Raw genomic sequence first — 27,775 nt, forward strand, 5'->3', positions numbered from 1 at the left:
TACTGAGAGCGCGATACTGAGCCTCAAGCACACCGTCGAATACTATACACACAGGAAGACTCCTATATATGCATGTTTCCTGGATCTCTCCAAGGCGTTCGATCTGGTTAACTATGAGCTCTTGTGGGCCAAGTTAGAAGAGGCGGGGGTCCCTATGGATATTGTGCATATACTTAGGAGTTGGTACTTGTGTCAAGTTAATGTTGTCAGATGGGGAAAAGACATGTCAGAGGAATACAGGTTGGAGTGCGGAGTGAGACAGGGTGGGAGAACGTCTCCTAAGCTCTTTAACCTGTACATAAATGCTCTCATCGAGGAACTCAGCAGCATACATGTCAGCTGTCATATTAGCGGTGTATGTATGAATAATATTAGCTATGCGGACGACATGGTGCTGTTGAGTCCCTCACCGGGAGGGCTTGAAATATTGTTAAAACTATGTGAGAAATATGCATGTAAACATGGCCTCAGATATAATGCTCTTAAAAGTGAACTTATGGTTTTTAAGTCTGGGACGAAAAGTCCATCAGTTGTACCACCGCTATATCTAAATGGCACACCCCTTAAACGAGTGACATGTGTCAAGTATTTAGGCCACTTAGTCAATGAAAATTTGCGTGACGACGCAGATATAGATAGGGAACGTAGGGCGCTGGCGATAAGAGCGAATATGATAGCACATAGGTTCAGAGGCTGTACAGCTCAGGTCAAAATTACACTCTTTAGAGCCTACTGTACCTCTCTTTATAGCTGCAGCCTATGGGCTAATTATTCGCAAAGATCGATCAGCGCCCTAAGGGTTCAGTTTAACAACGCTTTCAGGGTACTGTTGCGTCTGCCACGATTCTGCAGCGCGTCAGGCATGTTCGCGGACGCGCAGGTAGACAGCTTCTCTGCTACAATAAGAAGGCGTGCCGCCGCGACGCGTCGCAGAGTGCTTGACAGTAGCAACAGTATCCTGAGTGCGATAGCGGGTAGGCTCGATAGTCGCTATATGCAGCACTGGTCGAACCTGCACCGTTCCTTAGCTCCCTATGATAAAATGTAGTAGGTAGATAGGTATCTAATAAATTAAGTACTAACATAGTCTAAATTACAAGCTCTGCATGTACATGTTTACTAACCTGTTATGGATTTTTGTGGTCCGAAATAAATGTTTTTTTTTTTTTTACGGTTACCAAAAATTTTATTAGCAATCTTGAGACCTTTCTCTAGTTAATTATTCTAATGTATAGGGTGAGGGGGGTTCAGTATAGTATGAAAAAAATAGTTCTAGTGAAATTCCGCAACATGGCGCGAGATCATATATTCCTGGCGGCTTAGCACGGTCGCGTTTTTATCCCTTGTCACCATGCCTGTCACGTTCTAACAAGTATGTAAGTGCGAAAGGGACGCGCATAGTGATAGTCGATAAAAATGGAACCGTGCTGAGCCCGCTGGTCAGGCTTTACATCGATTCGAAACCCTGGCGTTGTGTAGTTGGATAAAGGGAATGTCAGTACTCAACTACTCACAGGTCAACCTACTGCTATAATAGCTTCCTTGTCTCATTTAAATTCACATCGCAAATCATTAGACCGCGAGCCAGGAACAGATTAACGGCTATGTATGATGAACCCTCATGGACATCAGCTGCCGCTCCGTTGGTGGGTTGAGGAATGGCAGCCACCGAAACCTCTTCTTCTTCCCAGCGATGGCGTGTAGTCAACTCTATGGTTGCTGCTCGACGCAACGTTGGCGCGACTGAGCAGCGACACCATTTTCCATAGCGCTGACTATTAGACGCCGACGCTCAAAAGACGCGGTGGTGGTTAAGGGCGTAAAAGAGTGTTAGTGTAACTAAGGTCAGTTGAGTACAAACAGCAACACTCTCAACTGTTCATCGGTGGACCTTACGCCTCTTGTAATAAGGTTTACGAACTGTCAGTTAACAGTGTGGGCGATGGTACTCACATGTCGACCTCCATGCTGTAGCCGGGCGCGTCCTCGAACATGTTCGCCTTCAGCGTCTCCGGCGCCAGGTAGCCCGGCGTGCCGCACAGCTCTGTTACTAAGGTCAGTTCAGTACAAACAGCAACTCTCAACTGTCCATCGGTGGACCTTACGCCTCTTGTAATAAGGTTTACGAACTGTCAGTTAACAGTGTGGGCGACGGTACTCACATGTCGACCTCCATGCCGTAGCCGGGCGCGTCCTCGAACATGTTCGCTTTCAGCGTCTCCGGCGCTAGGTAGCCCGGCGTGCCGCACAGCTCTGTAACAATGTACATACATAGTCATGAACGCTCGCAACGCTCTAGATTACATTTTTTAAATTTCAATTTTGGAATCTTTCGCTTGCTCGGGTAAACAAAAACTTTGCCCCGTTGTAAAACAAATAACTATTATAGTGAGTTGACATGGACAGAATTAAGGGGCCCACAGATTACCAGTTCGTCGGACGATATCAGCCTGTCAGTTGTTCGGAACTGTCACCTTTTGCGTTTAACTGACAGGCTGATATCGTCCGGCGAACTGGTAATCTGTGGGCCCCTATAGAGAAATCATCCCCAGGTGACCAAAAAATCAGTGCATGTTCACTAGGAAACCAGCATTCGCTAAGAGTAAGTGTAAACCGCTACTCCTTTACTAAGTACATTAGTATAACACCGACACTCTTTTGTTCTTCTCCACCCCTGGTACCATGCATCAAAACAATAGACTTGCGACATTGTACGAACCTGATTGTAACCTGAGATTATTACGGCAATCGGACCGTGGCCTCTTGAGCGAAATGAAACTTTAACCCTATTATCTGAAGAGTTATTTTACATTGACGTCAATCGTCAGTCATGCATACAAAAATGGTGGGATAAGATCACAGATAAGTGCCACGAGTCATTTAGCATTAACGATTATAGAAGAAAAAGGTTAAATGTGATGCGAAGTTATTTTTAGTTGTAATTGAATTAAGTACCAAGTATTAACCGCAATTTGCTTAATTTTCTACAAAATTAACAGGAATAAGTATAATTGAAATAAAACCGGCCAAGTGCGAGTCGGACTCGCGTTTCTAGGGTTCCGTACATAAGTCCGACTCACGCTTGACTGCACATTTCTAATAGGTTTTCCTGTCATCTCTTTAAAGAACTATTTAACGTATTTTTTTTTTTCAAAATTTTAGATCCAGTAGTTTCGGAGATAAAGGGGGGTGAATGGTAATTTTTTGGCTATTTTCTTAAATAACTTCGAACCTATGTATTTTAAAATTATAAAAAAAATATGTCCATCTTTGGGTCACTAATTTACATATGTGTACCAAATTTCAACTTAATTGGTCCAGTAGTTTCCGAGAAAATAGGCTGTGACAGACGGACAGACAGACAGACGCACGAGTGATCCTATAAGGGTTCCGTTTTTTCCTTTTGAGGTTCCGTTTCCTAAAAATACGAAAATTTCAATAACATCTCGTCAACAACGTTGGACTAGGTCGATCTGTGTATAAATTGTCTTATAATATTTTTTACAGTACATATGGTCCTATTTTTCCTTCCGCACTAGTGCGTAAAATAGCACTTTTCGTGCGTATGTCAAAAGTTTAAAGAGCCATATGTACTGTAAAACGTTGTACGATACACGTGCGAATAGGGAATTCGCAACTCGTGTCGATTTAAAACACTCCCTTCGGTCGTGTTTTAATTTATCGCCACTCGTTTTGAATTTCCTCTTTTCCGCACTTGTATCGTAAATAACTATTTTATCTCTGTTTTTAAGACCTACATGCAGAGGACAATTACTGCGGATTTACACTTTTTCATTATTTTCGCCGGACGGTATCGGCCTGTCAGTTGTTCGGAACTGTCAAAATTTTGTTCTGACTGACAGGCCGATACCGTCCGGCGGACTGTTAATCAGTGGGCCCCTTAAGACTATTTAGAGCGATCGGAAATATAAATCAGACGTTTTAATGTTATATGAACACTATGAAGAATTAATTGCTTGTACAAACGCAATATGTATATTTTTATTGTTTTTCAACATAGGTCAAATCATTATCATTATTTTTATTAGATAATTAATTCTATTATTTGTTCTGATCTAACCCACTAATGCACAATTTTCAACACAAAACTCTGTATACTATTTCGTTTTACGACAGTTCCAATGCAACACTGCTCATCTCATCAAAAATCCATTCCATTTTACCCTAACACACCTTAGAAAAGGAATAATCACATCACTCAGTACTTAACTACTTACCCCTCCTGAACAAATTCCCCCTCTTTAACACATTCACTGCCAAGAACACGTAGGTATGTGTGTTCATTATGTACTGGAAACGAGGCGCCCGGCACCGAACGTGTTAAGAACCTTAGCGAAGCCGAAATCTGTGATTTTGACGTTCAGCTAGTCGTCTAGTAAGACGTTTTCGGGTTTTAGGTCTCGATGGACTATGTTCTTGGTCTCTACCTACCTATATTTCTCTCTCCCTCTAGCAGTCAGGTATCCTGCTCTTCCAATGCAAACAGACTTGATGAGTTAAAGACTTGTCTTGATAACATTGTGACTTACCGAACAGCTTCTCTCCCTCTTTAAGAACTTTAGCGAAGCCGAAATCCGTGATTTTGACGTTCAGCTGGTCGTCCAGTAAGATGTTTTCGGGTTTGAGGTCTCGATGGACTATGTTCTTGCTGTGCACGTACCGCACGCCTTCTAGGACTTGCCTGGAACAAGTTAGAAGAATGGTTACATAACAATTCGTAATAGGAGTGGGAGTGACAGACAAGGCAAGTAGTGTCCGACCGAAACATGTTTTTTTGCCGAAACCGAAACCGAAACCGAATGTTCGGCTTTGGCTCTAGTTTCGGCCGAAACCGAAACCGAAACTTTTGTAGACTTGTTAAAATCGTTGAAAAAATGTCATAAAACCGCTTTTACACACATATTATGGGGCTGTCAACACCCAATGTCCTTGAAATTGATGTTACTTAAGCAGTTTTTTAAGAAAATTACTAGAGTTAGACCAAGATAATTCTGCAACGATTTTGATAACACATGCAGTGCAAGTGTTACTTTAAATGTCAAAACTTCTATGAAATTATGACGTATAAATAACATTTGCACTAGTAGCACTGCGTATGCTATCAAAATCATCGCAGAATTTTCTTGGGCTAACTCTATTCATTCACCAGTCAAGCTAACATGTAGATACAGGGTCAAGCAAAAAACGCGAGCGCAGCGAGCGCGAAATTTTTTGTTAACAATATCGCAAGGCCGGGTACCGATCTTCACCTGGGCCTAAAAGTCCGAAGTGCCCCAGTGAAGCGAACTTTCATGTGAAGTCAAAGCCGTGCTTCAGGCTTCAGGATAAGTAGTTAAGCACAGACTCCAACCAATGTCCATTGTATTAAAAAGCGAGACCGCAGGCCGAGCATGGCGCAGCGAGGCCAAAGGCTAAGCTGAAGTAGAGGACATGTGGAACACAAACCAATGGTAAATTGGGGTAAAAAGTGAGGCTAAGGTCGAGCATTTGTATGAAAAACTGTACTGGGGACACTTTTAAGGGTTTTTTCTTCGTTTTAATCAATAGTCAGCTGTTCAGCTTCGCAAAATATTAACTATTGAGAAAATCAACTTTGCGGCACTAGTGGAGCGTAGCCTTTAGCCTCGCTTAAAATTTGCCATTAGAGGTAGATAGAAAAATGACTGAATAAGTGAGTGAATAAGAGCGAAAAAGACATCGTTCGACTCGGGCCGAGCTGATACTCGGCCAACTGCTACGTGGGGCAGTGCTATCTCATTCACTCCGATACAATTAGACAGTGTGCGCGTTATAGGTATTGACAGCCTCTTAAGACTGCGTCGACCATCCAGTGGCGCTCTCATTAGTCGAATTGTGTTTTATAATAAACCAATTAATTTCTGTACCTATACATGAATCAGTATATGTAGGTATGTAATTAATATTGTTGTCCTACTTATTCCCCAACTTTTGGTGTTTGTCCGAAGTACCATTTCGTAAGTTTCGGCCCGGCCGAAAGGTTCGGCCGTTTTTTGGCCGAAACCGAAACTACAGCCGAAACATGATTTTTTGGCCGAAACTGGCCGAAACCGAAACCGAACCTTCGGTCGGACACTAAAGGCAAGTCAGCAATGGCGGATTTGCAGTGTTGGCCGCCCTATTACGCCCGAGGCCCTGTAGTAACTACTAGCCCCCCTTTCTCAGCACCCATCTATAGACTGCCGCCTTGCTGCCGCCCCTAATATCTTGCCGCTCTAGGGACACTACTTGGTCTTAGGGCAAATCCGCCACTGCAAAACATCTTCTTTTTCGAAACAATTTGCTACTATAGAGTTTATTAGTTTATAGCAGCGACGTTTATAGTAAATAGCACGCGACGGACTTTTTCTGATCAGATCGGGGAAATTCTGAAGAAAGGCCAAGTCAAGAGCACCCTAAACCGGCGAGCGTGTATGAGGAATGTTATGAAAGTGAAGGAAGCGAAAGAGGTATGTCAGGATCGTAGCAAGTGGAAATCCGTGGTCTCTGCCTACCCCTCCGGGAAATAGGCGTGATTTTATGTATGTATGTATAGAGTTTATTAGGTTAAGGTAATCCAAAATGGTACACTAAAGAGATTATACATTACATCAAACTCAAATATTTCCATTTGAAGCGATTCAGGAGTGAGGGCAAAGATTTCAATAGACATTTGTTTAAATATTATAGAGCACACGTGAAATACTTAATTGATAAAACTTATAAGCAACACATAATTAATCTCCAAAATAGTATTGTGAATTGTCCGGCAAAGTTTTGGGATTACGTTAAGGACAAAAAAAGGGAACGACATCACGGTGATGACTCTTTTCGTTTTGATGGTGAGATAGTGAGTGGGCAGGGTGCTGCGGATGCCTTCGCTAAGTACTTCAGCTCAGTGTTTCAACAGGACAAGCCATGCCTTGACGCTGCAGCGGCGGCGCGTGTAGCTTACTCCTCGAGCGACTCAAGGTCGATCTCAATTCCCTTTGTTTGTGAGACTGACTTCATGATGGCTATTAAGTGCCTTAAACCTCGCTCATCTGGAGGGCCAGATGGTATCCCTGTATTTTTGGCTAAAGATTGTGCCTCTGCCTTAATGATTCCTTTGTTGCACTTGTACAACCTTTCATTAAATCAATCCAGATACCCAAATTGTTGGAAAACCACCAGAGTTACGCCAGTTCCTAAGGGAGGTCCGGACACTGATGTTACCTCTTTTAGACCCATAGCAGTTCTACCGGTGTTCGGAAAAGTCTTCGAAATGGTACTTAACCGCCACATAAGTCGTCAGGTGGCTGATTGTCTGCACCCAAGCCAGCACGGTTTCCGTAAGTCCCGGTCTACAACAACTAATCTCGTAGCTCTCGCTGACTATGTCTGCAAAGAGATGGATGAGGGACGCCAGGTTGATGCTGCTTACTTCGATTTCAGGAAGGCCTTCGACCTGGTCGATAACGACATTCTGTTGGGGAAACTAGCGCTAGCTGGTTTTACGCCGAAACTTTTAAAATTCTTCGCGAGTTACATGTCCAACCGGCAACAGTATGTCAGGGTGAGCGGCTTTGAATCAAAGGATTACTATACCCGGTCTAAGTCAGGGCAGTCGGAGTAAGTCAGGGCAGTACTCTGGGGCCTACGCTGTTTCTCCTTATGGTGAATGATTTGCCTGACGTAGCTCGCACTGCTAAATGCCTCCTTTTTGCTGATGACCTGAAGCTGTTCCGAGGTATCAGTAGTGTGCCTGACAGTGTGGCTTTGCAGGCTGATATTGATGCTGCAGCTGAGTGGAGTGTGTTAAATCGGCTACCTTTTAATGTAAATAAGTGTAAGGTGATAACTTTCTCACGCAAACGTTCGCCACTCCTAACTCAATACAGTTTAGCTGATGTCACCCTGGAGAGAGTTAGCGAAATCCGCGACTTAGGCTTAATTCTTGTGGATAAATTTGACTTTCACACACATGTCATTAATATTAGTAAACAGGCTAGTAAAATTTTAGGATTTGTTATGCGAATATGTAAACAGTTTCATGTTGGAGTGGCTAAAGTTCTATATAACGAATATGTGCGCAGCAAATTAGAGTACGGTGCTATTGTCTGGGATCCTTACGAAGACAAGTACTCTCTAATGTTGGAGAGAATACAGCGCAAATTTGCTCGCTGGTTATATAAAAAAGCCTATGGGTACTATCCATACCTCTATCCCTCCATCTTTGTCTCGGGGATGGTCGGGCAGGATACGCTTGAACTGAGGAGGAAATTCTTACTCTTAGTTCACTATCTCTCGGTCGTTCATCATCGAGTCGACAGCCCAGAGGTGTTGGAGAGGATGGGATTGGTAGTTCCTAAGAGGATACCCCAAGATGTGGACGGAGCGGTAGCGCCGCGCCGCTGGCCATGCCTGTTACAGCGGCCTTCCGCTCGCACATGCTACGCGAGGCACGCTCCTACCTCTCGCGCTTTATGGAGCCTACATTCAATGCTCGCTCAGTACGCAGATGCCGACATGTTCGCTAATAGTTTAGCATACCTATGCAATACTGCTAGACTCTTTCTCAATTCTAAATATTGTAAGTTATTGACTGAATTGTAAATTTTATCTTTGTCGACATTATATAAATCTAAAATATTGTACCTAATTAATTGACCGAATTTGTAAATTTTATCTTCCTTGACATTTTATCTGTTTGCATGTTTTTTGGAATGTTTCTGACATGTATATATTTTTCTAGTGTGTAAGTGAATTGGTGTAGTACTGTAAGCTTGCACTTTATTAAATAAATAAATATAAATAAACAGCAGCTAGCGTTTTCGGGAAGTTCGGGACCTTCTTGTATCTTAGAAAACATGATTCTGGATCAAATAAACGGGATTCGAACCCGGTACCTCCAGCCTCGTAAGCAGCTATAATATACGGACAGACGACTTTAGCTCACATAGAGTTAGACCAAGCTAAGGTGGCAGCGATTTTTATAGCCCAGACAAGTGTTATTTAGACGTCATTATTTCATAGAAGTTTGACGGTTAAAATAACCCTTGCACAGTGTGAGCTGTCATAATCGCTGGAAACTTAATTTGGATTAACTCTATACACATGCGTATTTTTTACATGTCGCGCGAGTGACAAAAGATACACGAATTTAAACCGTAATATTAGTTTAACATTTATGGTGTTTAGTATTGGTTGCGTGATAAATAATAATGTATTTTTCACCACACCAGCTCGGAAAGGCTTACTTTGCACTTCAAAGACTGATAACAAAGTTGCATTTTATTCACATGTGAGGCAAAGTAATCAAATGTAAATTTTGAGTTGTTTTCGTATGTTTGCTGGTAGAATTGACTTTTAAATGATGATTTTGGATGATAAATATTTAATAACATTCATTTGGATTTGAATTTCTTTGATATTTTACATTTAATATTTGCTTCGGGTTGGTGTGGTGAAAAATTTTGTGTTTCACTCGGGGGCAAATTTTGTTTAACCCTCGTGCTTTGAAACCCTCACAACGAAGCAAATATTAAATGTAAAATATCAAACAAAATCAAACCAAATCAAATCCAAATAAATGTTATTCAATATGTATCATCCAAAATCATCATTTAAAAGTCAATTCTACCAGCAAACTTAAGAAAACAACTCAAAATTTGCATTTGATTACTTTGCCTCACATGTGAATAAAATGCAACTTTGCTATCAGTTTTTGAAGTGCAAAGTAAGCCTTTCCGAGCTGGTGTGGTGAAAATAACTATTAGTGCTCCGTACAAAACTTAGTTCACGTAGCACTTAATTGATCATGTCGGTCTTGTAAATCGGTTTATTAATTAACTTTTGAGTTGTATTTGAAAACTAAGTAGATGTAGGTACATGTTCTAATATTATGTTTTCTTTCGACATTTTGTAGAATTGTAGATTGTACAACTTACCTTAAATCATATTTAACCAAAACATCTACAACTACATTACACCTAATACAATGCACATACTCCTCAGGCGCCTCTTGAAGATTACACACACTCAATGACATTATAAACAAAAACTTGCAGACAAACTTGCAAAATACGGTACAGAGGTACCAGGAGAACAGAGCTGTGGAAGAGTCAGTACGCGACTGGGTCAAACGAGTGCGCGCGATGTTCGCGAATCTATTATCTTGACATTCTTGACGCATTCGATTACTTCGTACTTTGTAGTTGGTTGCATTAGTGGGATTATTACTTGGTTATTTCGTTAATGGGATGTAATGATTTAAACCTTTATTTTCGTTAATAGTATTTTTTTTATAAACAGCTTTAAAAATTGGGATAATTTAGAGACTAGGTGCGTGAAGTCACGTACGCGCAGGTTTATTACGGAGATTTAGAGAAGTCTCAATTATGCATAATTTTGCAAGGTGGTTTGCGGTTTGTTTTCTTTACAAGTTCTTTAAAAAACCGGCCAAGTGCGAGTCGGACTCGCGCACGAAGGGTTCCGTACCATTACGCAAAATAACTGCTAAAAACTTAAATATTTATTATATTCTGTTTTTAGTTTTTGTTGTTATAAGCGGCAACAGAAATACATCATCTGTGAAAATTTCAACTGTCTATGTATCACGGCTCACGGTTTATGAGATACAGCCTGGTGACCGATAGACAGACAGTGGAGTCTTAGTAATAGGGTCCCGTTTTTATCCTTTGGGTACGGAACTAACACTTTCTGAACACAGCACGATTTTTTCAGAACGTCATTCCCTATGAAAATCGATAAAAAAGTTATAAACCTTAACCTTGAGCCAAAAAAAAGGATTCGGTAGTTTCAACACTCATCAACACTACGAAGGAACTCGGAGGCCTACCAGCTTCCATCTATCGCGCGTCGGATCAAACACGTTTCGCTAGGCATCGAAAGATGGCGCTAATCGCAAAATTTAATATACGTAGAGGCAGTTTTTTGATTTGTTTTTCAAAATGAGGGTTCGTGAGGTCTACAGCTCACAGAGCCACTAGTAATCATCATCATTAACCTCCTGAGACTAAATGTACTTTACAATGTACATAATCGTTCAATCTAATTTGAACCTTTCATGAACCACATAAAGTAGCATTTCTTTTGTTTCATTGCTTTTTAAAACAAACGAACTGATACACTTGACTTTTTGATACGACACGACCCCTACTTTTTCTTTCCACTAGCAGGGGTGCGAAGCTCCTGACTTCGGCCAAACTCGGCTCCGCTCGGCTCAGCATTGCTCCGAGCAATTATTAGGGTTGACACAACTTGACGTCCCTTTGCGTGCACGACCAAATATAAGATAATGGCTTGAATTTTGACAACCCTAAATAGCCGAAAGGGATAGCGCCATACATTAGAATTAGGAACAGCATGATTCGACCGTGAACCGCTGTCAAACTTCGGTTTTGTAGGAAGTTTCCTTAGTAGTACTATTATTTATTCTGTTCTACTAGTAATATTAGTAGTTATTACAAAGAGTGTGAACTTACCTCATGATATATCTAGTCTTCTTCTCAGATAGTGTCACCACTGAAGTGAGGTAGTCGAACAGCTCTCCATTCTTGCACAATTCAAATACTAAGAATATGAATGTTTCCGATTCAAACACATCTTGTAATTCAACTGAAACAAAATTGTACACTGTTACTGTTAGCTGATAGGAAACTTTTTTCAACACGAAAAAAAAACCGGACAAGTGCGAGTCGGATTCGCCCACCGAGGGTTCCGTACTTTTTAGTATCTTCATCTGTGAAAATGTCGACTGTTTAGCTATCATGGTTCATGAGATACAGCCTGGTGACAGACAGACAGACGGACAGTGCAGTCTTAGTAATAGGGTCCCGTTTTTACCCTTTGGGTACGGAACCCTAAAAATGTGTTGCTGTTGTCCACTGGCTGACGCGTGACGGGTTTGGATAACGATAAAATAAAGTCGATCTACCGATTTAGATTACCTAAATAAAATAAAAAATGTGTTGCATGATATTAAATGTGTTTTTTTAGAGGTACATGGCCACAGATGGACAAACATATATCGCGTCTGTATTTTAAAACTAAAATAAGGACGCCAATCACGAAGAACTTCGTACATTGACTCGTCTGTGCCTATCTCTATCGCACGCGCATCATTATAGGTATTGCTGCTTCTCTCGCACAGTGGCATTGACTGTTGGCATCATGCGCGAGACAGCAATATAATTACGCGCGTGTGATAGAGATAGGAACAGGAGGGTCAATGTACTAAATTCTTCGTGTTTAGCGTCCTTACTTTAGTTAGATTAAAGTCCACACTCACTTTATCAGACATTATACATTCATTAACAATGAAAACAGGTCATTAAACGAAAAAGTCTGTGCAAACTGACAAGTTTTCAATATCCTTGAGTGTATTTGTTTTGTGATGACACACCTCGGTATTTGCGTTACTAATTGCTAAATTATCAGTTTATTTCAAGTGTTTTAATACCTTTATCGCGTGTTATGCATGCATAATAAATGTCTGACTTTATCACAATGCATTCACATTTTATGTCACCAACCGTGTATGCAAGGCCGCCTTAAACTATGCTGGGGCCCTTGGGCACATAAGAATTTGGGGCCCTTTTGGAAAGTAAAGAAAGCGAATTAAACTAACATTTTTCTACTATGATCTTCTATTTATTTATTTATTATTTATTTATAGCCTTATTTCAGAAAAGGTACATTTTTTTATACTAAGTATATCTACAGTTTTCCTTAATCTACATTCTACGGTAACCGCTTCTGTATGCCTCTTCTCTATTTATTGTGGGTAATCGAATATACTGTTACTGTCTGTCCTTCGGGGCCCCCTGAGGATGGGGGCCCTGGGCACGGGCCCCGCGTGCCTTTATGGTAAAGACGGTAATGCATGTATGTGCTGTGGAGAAAATAACCCTGTTTCTTTACTACCTCCTAAGGACTATGCACAATAAAGCATAAGGTTAGCATAGGATCCGTAGTTGTAGTAATATGAGGTCCCTGCAAATAATTTGACATGCTCCATCTATAGGCATGTGATCTGAGCCCTTAGCATTACCAAGCAAGGCTGCATATATTTAAAGGATCACTAAACTTGAGGCCGCTCTTAGCATCTCCTGCCACTACATTTACCGTAAGGCCCAGCCATACAAATGAAAAATCCAGAATTTGCCACTGAAATCTGAACCTTTAATGCAGGGAATAGAGTTGGTATTGTTTGAAAATTGAACAAAACAAAAGAAATGCGACTCTGTTCCAATTGAATATGATCGAACTGAATAAGTACTATAAATAGGACCTTGGGCCTTAGGGGGATACAAAATTTTGTAGTGTAATTTTGTTGTTGTTGTTCCTAGGGCACCCCGGAGGAGCACAAGATCCTTCCATCCCTTTCTATCTTGAGCAACAAAGTGTAGTTTGTGTGCTATAACAACTCACTCACTAATATATGGGTGTCCTGCTACCATCCGCAGGATTTGTATCTCCTGCTTGGTGGCATCTCTCATGGTGTGCGTATCGACTCCATCCATGGACTCCTGACTGAGATCTATGATCTTGGCGGCATACTCCCGACCTGTCTCCTTCTCTACGCATCTCCGGACGGTTGAGCTGATGCCCCTGTAATAAGCAAATAGTGCATACAAGTAATGTTACAATTTTTTTTGTTACTGCTAAGATTTTCATATCAACAAATTTATTAAAATAACCCCTAAATCCTTTATACAGATTACTTAAAATACCTATATAAGTAAGTACATATTTATTTTATATTAGTCCATACAAAAATCTATGAAGGCACAAAAAGACAAGGTGAAATCCATGCCTAAGTTGGTTACAATAACTGTTGTTACAATTTTATATCATTTCAGTTATTGAAACAAAGTAAAAGTTAAAGATGCTGGACATTTCTGTTAAATTTTCCCCATTGATATTGCTTTTAATAGGTGAATAAGTCACTTAAAGCTAATCAAACTTTTAAACCATCTTCAACAATAAAAAAGTGCTTTACATCAATTGAGTCAAATTTAAATTAACAATGAGACGTCCTTGAACTCTGGATATATCAGATTATAGCCGGATTCACTCGAAAATCGATGCCGCAAGGCGGCATTGCTAGGTTTCATTCTCAAGGTCAAACAGAAAACGTTACTTTATGAGTAATGTCTTGTTATGTACAACAACGCCTGACGTTTGATCAATTCTCTTTTCCGCTAGCCGCTCTTGGCAGCCTCGCAACTCCATAGAAATCACGTTCCTGGCGATTGACACTCGTCCCAAATATAGATCTCACCTGCCTATGATTTCCTTGGGTTCATATTTTGCGTAGAACTCCTTCGCCGCATCCTTGTCGGGCAAATCATCGTCTTCTTCCTTCGCCATGCTGTTCACGGTTGCTGTTATACTTTTTATCAACTAATTAGGCGTAATTACTCGTTCGCAATGACGAAAGGTTATTGTGAGCAGCTGACAGCACTCACAGAATATTAGAATAAATTACCCTCGTTACATAAGAATTAAGGATAATAAATAATTTATAAAAATATTTAGGGCTCTATTGACACTAAAACTAAAAATTATTGTCTATTTTGCGTATTATAATTAAATTAAATAACATTTGACTCCCAAGCTCGCAAAATAAATTGAAAGACAAGTCAGAACAGAATAAAATCAAATAGAATCATAGAGGTGCAATAATATAGAGATGAAACGGGGGAGGGGCCAAACGACCGAACGAGATGCACTTATGGAACTTTCAGTAGGAGTAGCAGAGAAGGCGGTATTATTGCTTGTCCTTGTCACAGTCTTACTTTTTGTTTGTTCCCCACCTTTTTATTAGTATGGAGAATGGTGGGCAACAAATGAATTCGACCAATCACAGTGTCGCATTTGCGTATGTTTTGTCTCTCACGGAGGCACGCGTATACCACTTCTAGACCATCCTACCTTCTATGAATAGAATAGAGTAGATTAGGTGCGTTTAAAAGATAGTAACAGAATGTTAAAAGTCAACTATTTTTAAGAAAAACCTTTAATTTCATGAAAAATCTAAATTTTACTTTTATCCAAATGAAAGCAAAAAGAAATCAACAACTTCAACAAAAGTGCATATTTTATACATTAAAATTATTGTCAAGACATATTTTGGAGTGATTATATTCTCTTTGGGAGGAAGTAATGTAACAAAAACAAAAAGATGCCTTTGTAAATGCCCTGTGTCTTTTCTTTTTTTCATTTCAAGTATAATTAGACTTTGATCTTATTGATCATCCATTTGTTACTTAATTCAATAGCTATAGTTTGAAATAAACAAAGTATTCAAGTTAAAAAATTAAAATAATACAAAATTGTACTATTCTAGAATTAATTCAGGAATTTTCTTTAATAAAATATACCAACAGCTGATTGTAGTCTATGGTCACCTCTGTTTATTATGGCTTTTGTGGTATCTCTTTCTCTCTCGCGATGTTATGTTTCTGTCCCACTCTCTCGTGTTTTCGCTTATTGTTCCGTCCGTGCGATGGTCTTCAATTTGATAAAGTTACGAAAATTTCGCTTTTTTCTGTTTTCCCCTGTGTTTAGTTTGTGTGTAATTTAACCCCAGGACTTGGATTACTGTGCTACATCGCAGGACGGAGCTCACATAAGCAGGTAAGCAGCTATTACGCATTGAATTTGGTCTTACCAAGTGACATTATACATCTTTTTGACAACCTTGAGCTATTGAATGAAATAGGGTATCAATCAAATAGATTTTTATTTTCTTTGTTTGATTTTTGGCGACTACTTTCCGTTTTTGAGGAAATCTTCGCGGGTTCTAGCGTGATTTAGCACTGGAATGACTAACAACTTTCTCTGACAATGAGAATCTACAGCTGATGTTAGCTACCCACTAAGCAAAATGAAACAATTTCAAGTTCTAATAGGTTTCCAATGACTCCCACCAGATTTTTTAAGTTTTAACTTAACCTACGTTCAGCAAATGATCTTGATAGTCCCATTATTATCAAATAGTACAGTATGCTTATCTGCATAGTCATTATTTTTAACAACATAGGATCATCAAATTTGATTCTTTATTGGATAATGAAGTTATGTCACAATGTTATTGATTATTTAGTAGGTACACCTGAGAAGGACAAAGTTTTTAAATCAATTAACATTATAATAAGGTTTCTGTAGTGGACATACATAATGAGAAAATGTAAATAAATGACATCGCATACTTAGGCTTGGATGACAGAGTCGAATTGTGTTAAAATTCAAGATATTCTTTTAGTAACACATGCATCTGAACACTTTAGTTTAGTAGGTGAGGATGAGTCTCAACTTGAACTTAAATATAGTAAGTATATAATAGCCGTTTTGTCAACTAAATAGTGTTTAGTTTTAAGTTTATAAAATACATATGTATGTTAGTCTGTAAGGTATTTGTAATATGGACCTTGTTGCCTGAATTAAATTTCTAAATAAATAAATAAATATGATATATATGTAGAATACTGTGAGCTATAGACCTTGCGAGCATAACTTAAAACTGAATAAATATAAATATTTCCCAAAATGGAAACAACAAAAAACCTATTTAATCATACTGTTTGATATAAAAATATTGCTGTATGCGTGCAACCTCGACTTCATGTATGTTCCCACTGTTAAACCCATTTTTATATGTGAAAATATAAAAAAATTGTTTCTTTTTTTCATTTTCATTTTTTTCAATCATATAACTTGTTCACAAGATTTAATGTGAATCAATTTAGAATTGCCACCTGTAGAGGAGAACATCTGGACATACAAGTACATTTTTGCTGCTTACATGGAGACTTTCGCTAACGATCGGTCAATTATATTAAACACATACTGCGACAGAATAAAATACTGGGTGACCTGATTTTTTTAGAGCAATGAACTTTTATTTTTATTCAATGCAACAGTATTTTTATAAATATGCACTGTAAACTGGCAAGTAGGCCACATAAATTCACAAAATAACAGCAGACACATTTATAACCACAACATGTGGTTGCATTAATTGGTTGTAGGTCACACAATCAATTTGTTATAATAACTTAAATACCTACAGCACTAGGTATGGTCACCACTCAACTTGTGGTGAGTGGTGACCATACCTGTGCTAACTCGGGGCAAGAATACTAATTGATGTTCATTATTAAAGTTTATTGATGTATATTTATTCATTTTTAAAGTGGAAAAAATAGAGTAGAGTGCCATATATGTCCAGACAGTGAAAAAGATGCGTTGTGTGTAAATAATATAAAATACACCAAGTTATTGTATAGTGTTGTTAAATGTATATTCTCATTTTAAGTATATATTCTTATAATGTATATTCTTATGAGAATACATGTCTTAAACCATACCCCGCAGTCTAAATTGCCCCCCTCAACCTTATATTAAATGTTGTTTTGTGTACTACAAAATCAGTACATTTGAACAATCGTTCCAAGATTGATGATAGGTCATTTGGTGTTGTAAACCTGTTATAGGTTGACCTTGCCAAGATAAGATGCGTAGTGTTATGCGCGCCTCGTCATAGATGGCGCTAGTGGTTACGTAACAAAAAAATGCTTTACACATCTATTTATTTTATACACGGTGGAAGGGTTGAAGGGTCAGCTAGTATGCTTTGACCTTGCCGAGATAAAAAGATGCACGGCAGTGTACGAAGTGGGTCACAGAGGGCGCTAGTGGTTACGTTGCTAAAAATATGACCTCACCAGGTGAGGTGACCACTAACGCAGTAAAGGGTTCGAAACTTCGGGATATATGATAAATTGCCAAATTCATTATACGCGATATAACCCATTTTCATAGTTTTATTTCTTTCACTTTCGTTCGTAACTATGCTACCCTAGTACTTATACATTACGCGTCCTTCAGTTCAGAATAGTCTCACCTCACTAGAAGCTAGAACAAAGACTTCGTAACGTCAGAGCATACAAGACCAAGGACGTTCCTATTTGACTACGGAACTCTTAAAAAGGCAAATTTCAAAATATAGCTCCTTAGGGCCGATACAGACGGACTGCACGCCAACTGCAACGTCGGTGTGCAGTTCCCATACAAGTTGCAGTCGGGTTGCCGTCCGTCTCTTTCACTTTCGTTCGTATGCTAACCTAGTACCTTATTATAGCTATCCTTCAGAATAGTCTCACCTCACTAGAAGCAGTGGGGGACACCCCTCCTTTCGGGCTTTGCTCCGAGCAATTATTATATACGGTTGACACAACTTGACGTCCCTTTGCGTGCACGACCACAGATAAGATAATTACTTGAATTTTGACAACCCTAAATAGCCGAAAAGGATAGTGCCATACATTAGAAAGAGTTAGCATGATTCGTCCCTGGATCGTTGTCAAACTTCGATTTTGTAGGAAGTGTCCTTTCTCTACGGTAGTAATAATTTATTCTATGCTAGAAGCTAGAACAAAGACCACGTCAGGGCAAGGACACGACCAAGGACGTCTGTCCCCGATCAATGCCTTGGCTTCGTGCCTCCCTGGTCCTGTGAGGGTGATTCAATAAGTTAGACTTAGGTATTTTTATCGCGAAGTATGAATGATGTCCAATTCTATTCAATTAGGTTTATACCTACCTGTGAATTCGAGTACCTTAAAGTTAAAAAACGTTCAAAGAATCGGCTGTGTGCGAGTCAGAACCCTATAAAATAGAGGGTTACGGAACGTAGAAAAACTTATACTTATTTATTTTTATACTTACAACAAAGTAGCGGTTCGCAAATATACAGGGTGATCAATCCAAATGGGTCAGTATGGAGAAGTCAGAAACTATGAGAGATAGCGAAATCTGTTCTTAGGAATTAGATAAAGAATATTGACCAGGTTCGAATCTCGGTTATGTATGATAGATTAAAAAAAATTGAATGGCATTATTATTAAATCTAAAATCGACGCCATGGTTCCTAAGAACAGATTTCGCTATCTCTTATAGTTTCTGACTTCTCCATACTGACCCATTTGGATTGATCACTGATCACCCTGTATTATTAGGAACTTTGGATTGTAGGTGTTCATTCACCGCTGTTTCCTGGGTATCTATTGTCTAAAAAACCTCGGAAGGAAAGAAGAATCTTAGCTTTTAGGTCTCAGTTTCCCCACCACACAGTCAAGAACCACCCAAGGAAATGAGAGTGTGCTCAGATTCATACAAGTTACGAGGTACTTCACCCTGGCTTAAGGGGCCCACTGATTAACAGTCCGCCGGACGGTATCGACCTGTCAGTTGTTCGGAACTGTCAAAATTTTGTTCTAACTGACAGGCCGATACCGTCCGGCGGACTGTTAATCAGTGGGCCCCTTTAGACAGGAAGAGCATAATTGCGTTAATTACGATATTGTTATTGGGCTTATATAGACCAGCGGCGTATCAGGCTGGCAATATAAACGCTATCTTGATCTTGCAATCTTGCAATTTAAGTAGAAATTAATAATGAAATGTCACACACAAAGTTTTCACTTGGTAGCAAAGTTTGTTTAACCCTCTACCTTGAAACTTGCGCAACGCTCTGGATTCCACTTTTCACTTCACTTTGTGATTCAATTTTGGATTCTTCCGCTGGCTCGGGTATCAATGTTAGTCCCCTTCTATAGTTAGTTTTTTTTAGTACTTATTAGAAAAAAAAAAACTACGCGATCTTGACGTGTCTTTTAATTAAAAACGCTTTTAAAAATTCAGTAACTATTACTTATGAAAGCAAAAGAATGTAAATAATCGTAGGTATATGATTCATAATTGTTACATATTTCCCGTGACTTCCTTTTTCCAAAAGTGCTTTTCAATAAAAAGACACGTTAAGATTGTTTACCTTTTGTCTAATCCTTAAAAACGAACTATTAAACAAAAAAACTATCCTTCGCTCCTACATACACTGACCGTTTTGCGCGCTCGGTCCCTCATAATCTCCAAGCAGGTGTTGCAATCTAAGTAGAATTGAATGAATGGATGAATGAAATCACAGACAAGGAATAAATATTTACTAGAAACTGATTTCAACTAAGTACGTAAATATTAACGTTTTTGTCTATACTACGTGTTGTAGTATGGGCATGTTTAACCGTGGAAAGTCGACAGGTAGATAATTAATAATTACCATTCTGTCGCCATACGTAGCCGTGTCAAGGTAGCTTAGCGCCCATAAAAGCTATTTTTATCCCTCAGCCTCACTTACACCGAGACTGCTAGCTCGCCCTCATAATCAAGCGATTATCGTTACCTTTACCGATAAAATTTACATTTAAATATGTCTTTTATGTGACCTGTGATCCATTGTGAACCACTATTCCAGAACCGCTAAGCGTCACATTTCATTTATTTCAGCATATTTTAATACACACTATAGGCACACCAAAATAATTCAATAGCAATTCCATAATAAATGCAATAATAATGTCTTTTAATAAATACAAATACAATAACATGGGCGTAAGGTGAAAAATGTATTCATTGTTCATTACTTTTCTGTTATGCAATAGTCCTTGTCCAAAACGGCCAAGCCACATATTTTGACTAAGGACAGAGTTTGGAAAGTTAGGGCTTGTAGAGTTAGAAGCTTGGCTCTACATGAAATCTGATAACTTTTTTGCCAGGAGCCATGTGGCCTCGTCTTAACAACATTTTACATTAAAATGTTTTGGTGGGATCAGATTTTTAGCGCCAGGTCTCAAATTTTACTAATCTAAGTTCACTAATCTAGGTTCGAGATTGCATTCCCTACTGTTAGCATGTATACATATGTCGTGTTTCATGTCACGTGTCAAGTCAACCAGCTAGTTCTCTAGGTGTGAGTGCCTGTGTACATTTTAATGAACTTGTTTATTTAATATTTATGCTAAGTTAAAGTCCTAATTACGGGTAAACCCATTGCCTTGCGACTCGTGTGATCTGTAATCTTTAATCAGAGCATTATTTATGATTATCATCTAGAGTGGTATGTAAATTACATAATTACAATTTTATAGCTGATTTGTACGGTGCAAATATGTTATTTCAGTCTTAGCTGCTAAAATTCATTGATAACAAGTCACAAAGTCAAAACATATTTTGTTTTTAAAACCTTTTATGGCTTTTATATATAGGCATGTGTACATAGTATACATACATTTTACATAATATAAAGTAAAAAATGTACACTGGCATTCAAAAGTGCATGGAAATGTTTCAACCGTAATAAGGCATTGCAGTCGACATCTATCCATACACTTTTGAACGCCACTGTACTTATTCCTGCTGACGCTAATAAGTTTTATTTTAATTAATGAAAGTTCAATTTACAACCTTTACTTAATTTTATAAGTAATAATATAATAATGCGTTTAGGATGCTGATGGGTCTGCCTCGGTACTGCAGTGCGTCGGGGATGTTCGCCGATGCCCGTACGGATGACTTTTACGCTATTATGCATAAAAGAGCGGCATCCCTATTGCGTAGAGTGCAGGGCAGCACCAACAGTCTCCTAAGCGCATTTGTCGATAGAGTAGACTGCCCACTGATGAGGCGTTGGAATCAATTGCACTAACCCAACGCATCATCAAAATAAGTAGTTTTAGGTATTTATTATTTTACATATTGTACACTAACATAGATATAGGTAGTTAAATTATATATTTTGTACTAACACTATGGGTTCTATGCCTGAAATAAATAATTTCAATTTCAATTCAATAAGTAGGTTTTGTAGGTTCAACGTTAAAATGAATTAGGAATAAGTTTTTTTGGCTAAAATTTCATTTTTGATACAAGCTTTTATCGCTGACTGTACCTACTTTTCTTTCAACAGGCAAATAACTGTCGAGACAAGTCCAACAAACCCAATCACAATGGTGGGCCTTATTTTGCTTGCAACATTTGACCCGAACATACATATAGGGTAATTCGCCAGTAACTGGCCACCCCAAACCAAAAATGAATTCTATTCACCTATAAATAGAAATTCATTTTAGTATAAGGTGGCCAGTTATTGAAAGCTGGCCAGTTATGGAAACCTTATACTAAAATGAAATCTGTTTATAGGTGAATAGAATTCATTTTTAGTTTAGGGCGGCCAGTTACTGGCGAATTATACTCTACATATGTATGTAGGTACATTGCAAGTTAAATAATAGCTTGTAAAAAAGTCTTCTAATGTAGTTTTTAGGGTTCCGTACCCAAAGGGTAAAACGGGACCCTATTACTAAGACTTCGCTGTCCGTCCGTCCGTCCGTCCGTCTGTCTGTCTGTCTGTCACCAGGCTGTATCTCACGAACCGTGATAGCTAGACAGTTGAAATTTTCACAGATGATGTATTTCTGTTGCCGCTATAACAACAAATACTAAAAATAGAATAAAATAAAGATTTAAGGGGGGCTCCCATACAGCAAACGTGATTTTTGACCAAAGTTAAGCAACGTCGGGCGTGGTCAGTACCTACTTGGATGGGTGACCGTTTTCTTTTTGCATTTTTTTTCGTTTTTTTTTTGCATTATGGTACGGAACCCTTCGTGCGCGAGTCCGACTCGCACTTGCCCGGTTTTTTGGATCCGCAGTCCGCACCAAATGCAATTTCGCAAATTAAGTCAAACTATATAATTTCTTTTCTCTCCTAAAGTTACTCATAAAAGTAACAACGTCGGCTGGGCCTTTTCCAGAGTAACAAACACCAACACTCTCGGTAGACCTTACGCCTTTTGTAATAAGGTTTACGAACTGTCAGTTAATAGTGTACATGTACATTATAATATTTATAATAGCCCTTAAAATGTGCCCGTTTGGGACTCCCAGATTCCAAATTTGACCAATTATTGTTATCTATTCGTAGGAAAGCGTCTGGGTTTTCTGACGATGCACTTCCGTGATTTTGAGAGCCATAAATATTAAGCGGGTGAGGCGTTCTAAATGATCTACACGTTCTTATTTTCTTACAATAAATTTTTAATGTCATTTTGGTACTACTTAAGTACTTAAATTATATTATTATATTAGCGAACCGTCTTTAAAAGTCTCTTAACATCACCCTAGCCCTAAAAATAATGACTCCTCTCATTAATTAAAATCATCTTGATAGTTCCGGGTACCAAAGCTTACGGTGCATGATGGACATACATACACAATCGGTAGCTCTAGTAAAAAGAATAAAATCATAATTTCACACAAGTTGTATTTAAATCATACCCTCATTTCACGTGCGTCACAGTACACATGTCGTAGGCCGATCGTAAGATCAGGCAGATCGTAATGTTCTTGTGTAATGTTTTGACGATTGTCACATTGAACCAATACATAGGTAGAATAGGTTCGTTAGGTTGCTTCAGATGCCCGATGGGCAAACTGCCCAGAAATAGGAGCCCCGCGTAGCGGGGCTCCGTCGACTCAGGCACGAGTCAAAGATTTTCACGTTTCACGATATGCCTAGGAATTTCTCGATATGCCTGATCTTACGATCGGCCGCCGACATACCTACAGCTGACCTACAGATTGCTAAAATTCTAATCCTACCCTATTTCCACTTGCGTCACAGTACACATACAGATTGCTTAAATCCTAACCCTTTGGAGGCTTTGGGCTTTGATTATAATATGTTACTATAAATATAGATTATGTTACGTAAAAACTCTATATATAAGATATTTTTTGTTCAAGCAGACGTCCAAAATAACTCCACGTGACCAAAACTCAAACAATAACTCAAAAAGAAACCGTTTAACCTTTGTCAAATTTCTTAGTAAAGTTTCCAACATGGAAAACGTGTACAACGCTTCATTGACCACTGGTAACCCATGTCTTTGAAATAAGGTATAGAAACAGTCAGGTACGGTTGACGATAGTACGCACGAAACGAGGTCATTAACCTGATATTTCTATTTCTGACTGCGAGCAAGTTGCGTATTTTATTGAACTTATCCCTATCGATGTCGGCCTCGGGGTTTAAGCATTACATAAATCCTGGACACAGACGTTTATATGGTGGAGGTCGCATGTTCAATTGTGCACTCCATGCCGACAGAAGCCTTAAGAGCCAACGGGAGTGGTCATCTCTCCATACAAACGTACTCCTCGTTTTCCTCCGTGGTTTTTGAAGCTAGAGCAATGATTTTTTCAACACAGATTAATATTGTCAATATCTGTGTCGGACCGTTTTGCTTTTTTTGATATTTTTGTTTTTTAAGGCGCTAGAGCCCTTCAATAATGGCCAAAATGGCCTAATTAACTATGCCGCAATGAGAGGCGTGGCATTCAAAACTGATATCAATTAGCCAAAAAAGCAAAACGGTCCGACACAGATAATTTCATAATCATTTAGATTTCCAAATTAAGGTACGATTGGTTAAGTTTTGGAGGAGGAAACAGAGGAGTACGAAACCTCGATTTTTGAGATTTTTACGCAGGATTTTTCGCCTTGTCCTTATCGCACTACTTTTAGGTGCCGCTTCCGTTAGCGAGACGGGTATATTTACCTAAAATATTTAAAACTCAGCTCCTGTTTCGTCTTAATTTCTATCACCGCTCCGCTCGCCGCGCCGTCGAGACATGTGCAGTTTAAGAGGAATTTCCTCCCGCGGACGCTCCGGCTGTGGAATGAGCTCCTTGCCGAGGTTTTCTCTAGGGGCTTACAGTATGGGGTTGTTCAAAAAAGGAGTGTACACGTTTTTTTAGGGTCACACCTCAAGAGTTGCATCAGTCCATGGGTTACGGTGACTGCTTACCATCAGGCCTTTATTACCTTTGAAAGTTTCAAAGGTAATAAAAATTTCAAATTGAAACGATATATGTCTATGTCCCGCAAACGAGTCGAAGTGACCGGTCTGCGGCGTTAAGTCCTCTGCATATCCACAGATTTATCGCCGGATAAACTGCACAAGTAACTCGTTCACTCTTGGTTGTAGAGTCGTAAGACCCACCATACAAAATTTCCTATTTTTAATTAAATAAATAAATAAATATTATAGGACATTCTTACACAGATTGACCAAGTCCCACAGTAACCTCAAGAAGGCTTGTGTTGTGGGTACTCAGACAACGATATATATAATATATAAATACTTAAATACATAGAAAACAACCATGACTTAGGAACAAATTTCTGTGTCATCACACAAATAAATGCCCTTACTGGGATTCGAACCCAGGACCATCGGCTTCACAGGCAGGGTCACTACCCACTAGGCCAGACCGGTCGTCAAATTGGACCTTGTTGTTAGTAAATTGCGGAGATTTTCATTTATTTGAGGAATAAGTTGAAGGCAAGCGCGCTAGAGGAAGAGCCCCTGCAAGATGGTGGGATTCCATAAAACAAGCATGTGGTTCCATGCAGAGGGCAGCCCACATAGCCCTTGTTCGCGATAAATGGAGGGACATAGTTTTTGGTCACGATCCTCAGTCATGAGGGAACGACGAAGAAGAGGAATAAAATAATAAAACAAAAGAAATGCTATTTTATTTGGTTCATGAAAATCATGAAAGGTTTGAATTAGATAGCAACTAATATGTATTAGGTACAGTCAACAGCAATAATATGTTACACAACGAAGGCCGCAAAAATATCTGACACGATCTTATTTGTAGTGCAATAATAGCGCGTCACATATTTCTGCGGTGTTTGTTGTGTAACATATTGTTTATTGTTTGTTTTGTTTGTTGTTGTGTTTGTGTGTGTTTGCTGGTGACTGTAAATTGTAATGTACTTTGAGTTTTTACCTTACGCGAGTTTAAAATCCTATGATATCCATGTTATATATATTATGATCTTGAAAGAGCATTTGGTTTAGAGTAAGCAAATATGTTAGAAGTTGTTGTTGCTCTGATAATTTATAAGGAGATAGAATACAGTTACAGACAACACACTTATAGGAGTTATAGTTTATAGTATCGATTCGTACTTTCTTATGCCACAAGCATACATAAACTTTTTAGCTATTTTTAAAGAAATGAATGAATTTGATAATTTTCAATAGTTAGTCACCATAAAAAGCTACGGCAGCCATCTGCATGAGACTACATTTTTCTTTAAAACGTATCTAAATGATTCGAGACGCCAAGTCACAATTTCTCGTTTTCACAACGCGAATATTTTACCGTTCTGTGCTTCTGTGTCGGATATTTGAAAGTCAAGACCGCTCATATTATTTATTATTTGAAGATACTTTTGAGAAATAAATTTTATTTTGAAAAGTAATGGATGGCTTGTGAAAATATACGTCCTTAACAATAAAATATTTGTAAAACTGTTATGTGTTTATAAAACAGTAATTCTATAAACCTAGTTCGCATAACTATCGGAATAATGTTAGGTTGTCGATAAAGGCCGCAAATCGCCGCTTTCGACTATAACTGTCTCCCATTTCTCGCTCCATTGCCTATTCCAGTTTCAGATCTATTGACATCGTGGTTATTGGCTGCATATCGGAAAATCGGAAAAAAATCGGAAAATATTACACATTTAGTTGATATAGTAAATGTGTGTTACAGAAAAAATGGTACCATTTACTTTTTTTTGCGAAAAACCCTTAACTTTTGGGTTATTTAGACTCAGAATCACGAGTACTATTGAATGAGACAAAGAAAAAAAGTGTCCAGTTTGTATTTCATACAAATATTGGGTGTGAGTTTTATGACAGTCCATATAAAATGTATGTGAAAATGCGTCACAAAACTGTCATTTGGACACATTTTTTTATTCTTTTTAAATCGATAGTCCTCGTGATTCAGAGTAGAAATAACCCAAAAGTTGATCGATATTCGAAAAAAGTAAATGATACACTTAAGTAAAAATGCCCAAATAATGCATCATGGGCCAGTCGCATTCGAGGTTGAGGGAAGCCAGTGCTATCTTACTGGTTAATTAAATTTTAAAATTTAAATTAAAATTAAAAATTTGGCAGACACTCAAACGTACTATTTGAGTAGCAACAGTTGAAACTCGTACACAATTGCCAAATTTTTCCGCCACTTATAAGACAGATCTGACGGAAGTGAAGTAGGTACACTATAGCTGTACACAACAATGTAGTGTCCATATCTATTGGTTCCGGAATACCAGACGCAGGTCGAGATTCATACTCGTTGAAGTCGTTGATTTCCCTCTCCGCTTGTGATTTCGTCCGAGTAATTACAATTTTGCAGAAAACAGATTGTCATCCCCATGTTTCTATAGCCGTCTACAATTACTTGTCTAGTAATCACTATTTTTCCGACCTCTGTAGGTATTAACTTTACATATCCCCATGTGTCATATTCATATGTTATCGAGTCGTCACGATTCGCGTGTATATATTTACTTGTTTGCATATTATTGGCATCACGTGCACACTTATCCTTCCAACGCACAAGCATTTCGCTTCACTGACCAATTAAAATTGGTCTCCAAACACGAATATGAAATACGGGTGTCAAGTTCAAGTTATAAAAGTTTTGTGTGGAATGGTTTTTGAAATAGACGGCGCCAGGAAAACGTGACGGAAAATGAATAACAATGTTGTAGATATAGGCATTGTTGTTTTATAGATGTTACTAATAGTGTCTTCATTGGCTTGCCTTTATGTCATTCAGAGTGAGGTGTACCCCTGTGGGCGCAGCACGGTTCCATTTTTATCGTCTATCACTATGCGCGTCCCTTTCGCACTTACGTACTTGTTAGAACGTGACAGGCATGGTGACAAGGGATAAAAACGCGACCGTGCTAAGCCGCCTGGTATATATAATATATACTCCTTACTTTCAAAGTGAAGTGAGCAAGGTCATCATCATT

At 38.8% G+C, this 27,775-nt stretch overlaps 2 protein-coding genes and 1 long non-coding RNA gene across 5 annotated transcripts in view; 1 reads left to right on the top strand and 2 right to left on the bottom strand.

The window, feature by feature from the left end:
- Positions 1-14,657, bottom strand: part of LOC134800063 (phosphorylase b kinase gamma catalytic chain, liver/testis isoform) — a 32,090-nt gene extending 17,433 nt beyond the window's left edge. For 2 of the 3 annotated variants that reach the window (XM_063772524.1, XM_063772522.1), the window contains exons 1-5: positions 14,306-14,655; positions 13,457-13,632; positions 11,505-11,637; positions 4,551-4,702; positions 1,954-2,044 (exon numbers count right to left, since the gene is read on the bottom strand). In XM_063772524.1, the coding sequence (XP_063628594.1) occupies positions 1,954-2,044; positions 4,551-4,702; positions 11,505-11,637; positions 13,457-13,632; positions 14,306-14,394 (641 nt within the window). In that variant the 5' untranslated portion in view covers positions 14,395-14,655. Of the gene's footprint in view, positions 1-1,953; positions 2,045-2,162; positions 2,254-4,550; positions 4,703-11,504; positions 11,638-13,456; positions 13,633-14,305 lie in introns of all 3 variants that reach the window. The other variant, XM_063772523.1, reaches the window with a different exon arrangement.
- Positions 1-27,775, bottom strand: part of LOC134800124 (uncharacterized) — a 149,075-nt gene that overhangs the window by 17,433 nt on the left and 103,867 nt on the right. The window lies entirely within an intron of this gene.
- The window catches only part of LOC134800043 (myotubularin-related protein 3), a 109,730-nt gene continuing 97,396 nt past the window's right edge, over positions 15,442-27,775 (top strand). The window contains exon 1 of the mRNA XM_063772495.1: positions 15,442-15,663. The gene's annotated coding sequence lies outside the window, so the exon portion shown is untranslated. The remainder of the gene's footprint in view (positions 15,664-27,775) is intronic.

This window comes from Cydia splendana, chromosome 19, assembly GCF_910591565.1.
Source record: "Cydia splendana chromosome 19, ilCydSple1.2, whole genome shotgun sequence".
Lineage (NCBI taxonomy): Eukaryota > Metazoa > Arthropoda > Insecta > Lepidoptera > Tortricidae > Cydia > Cydia splendana.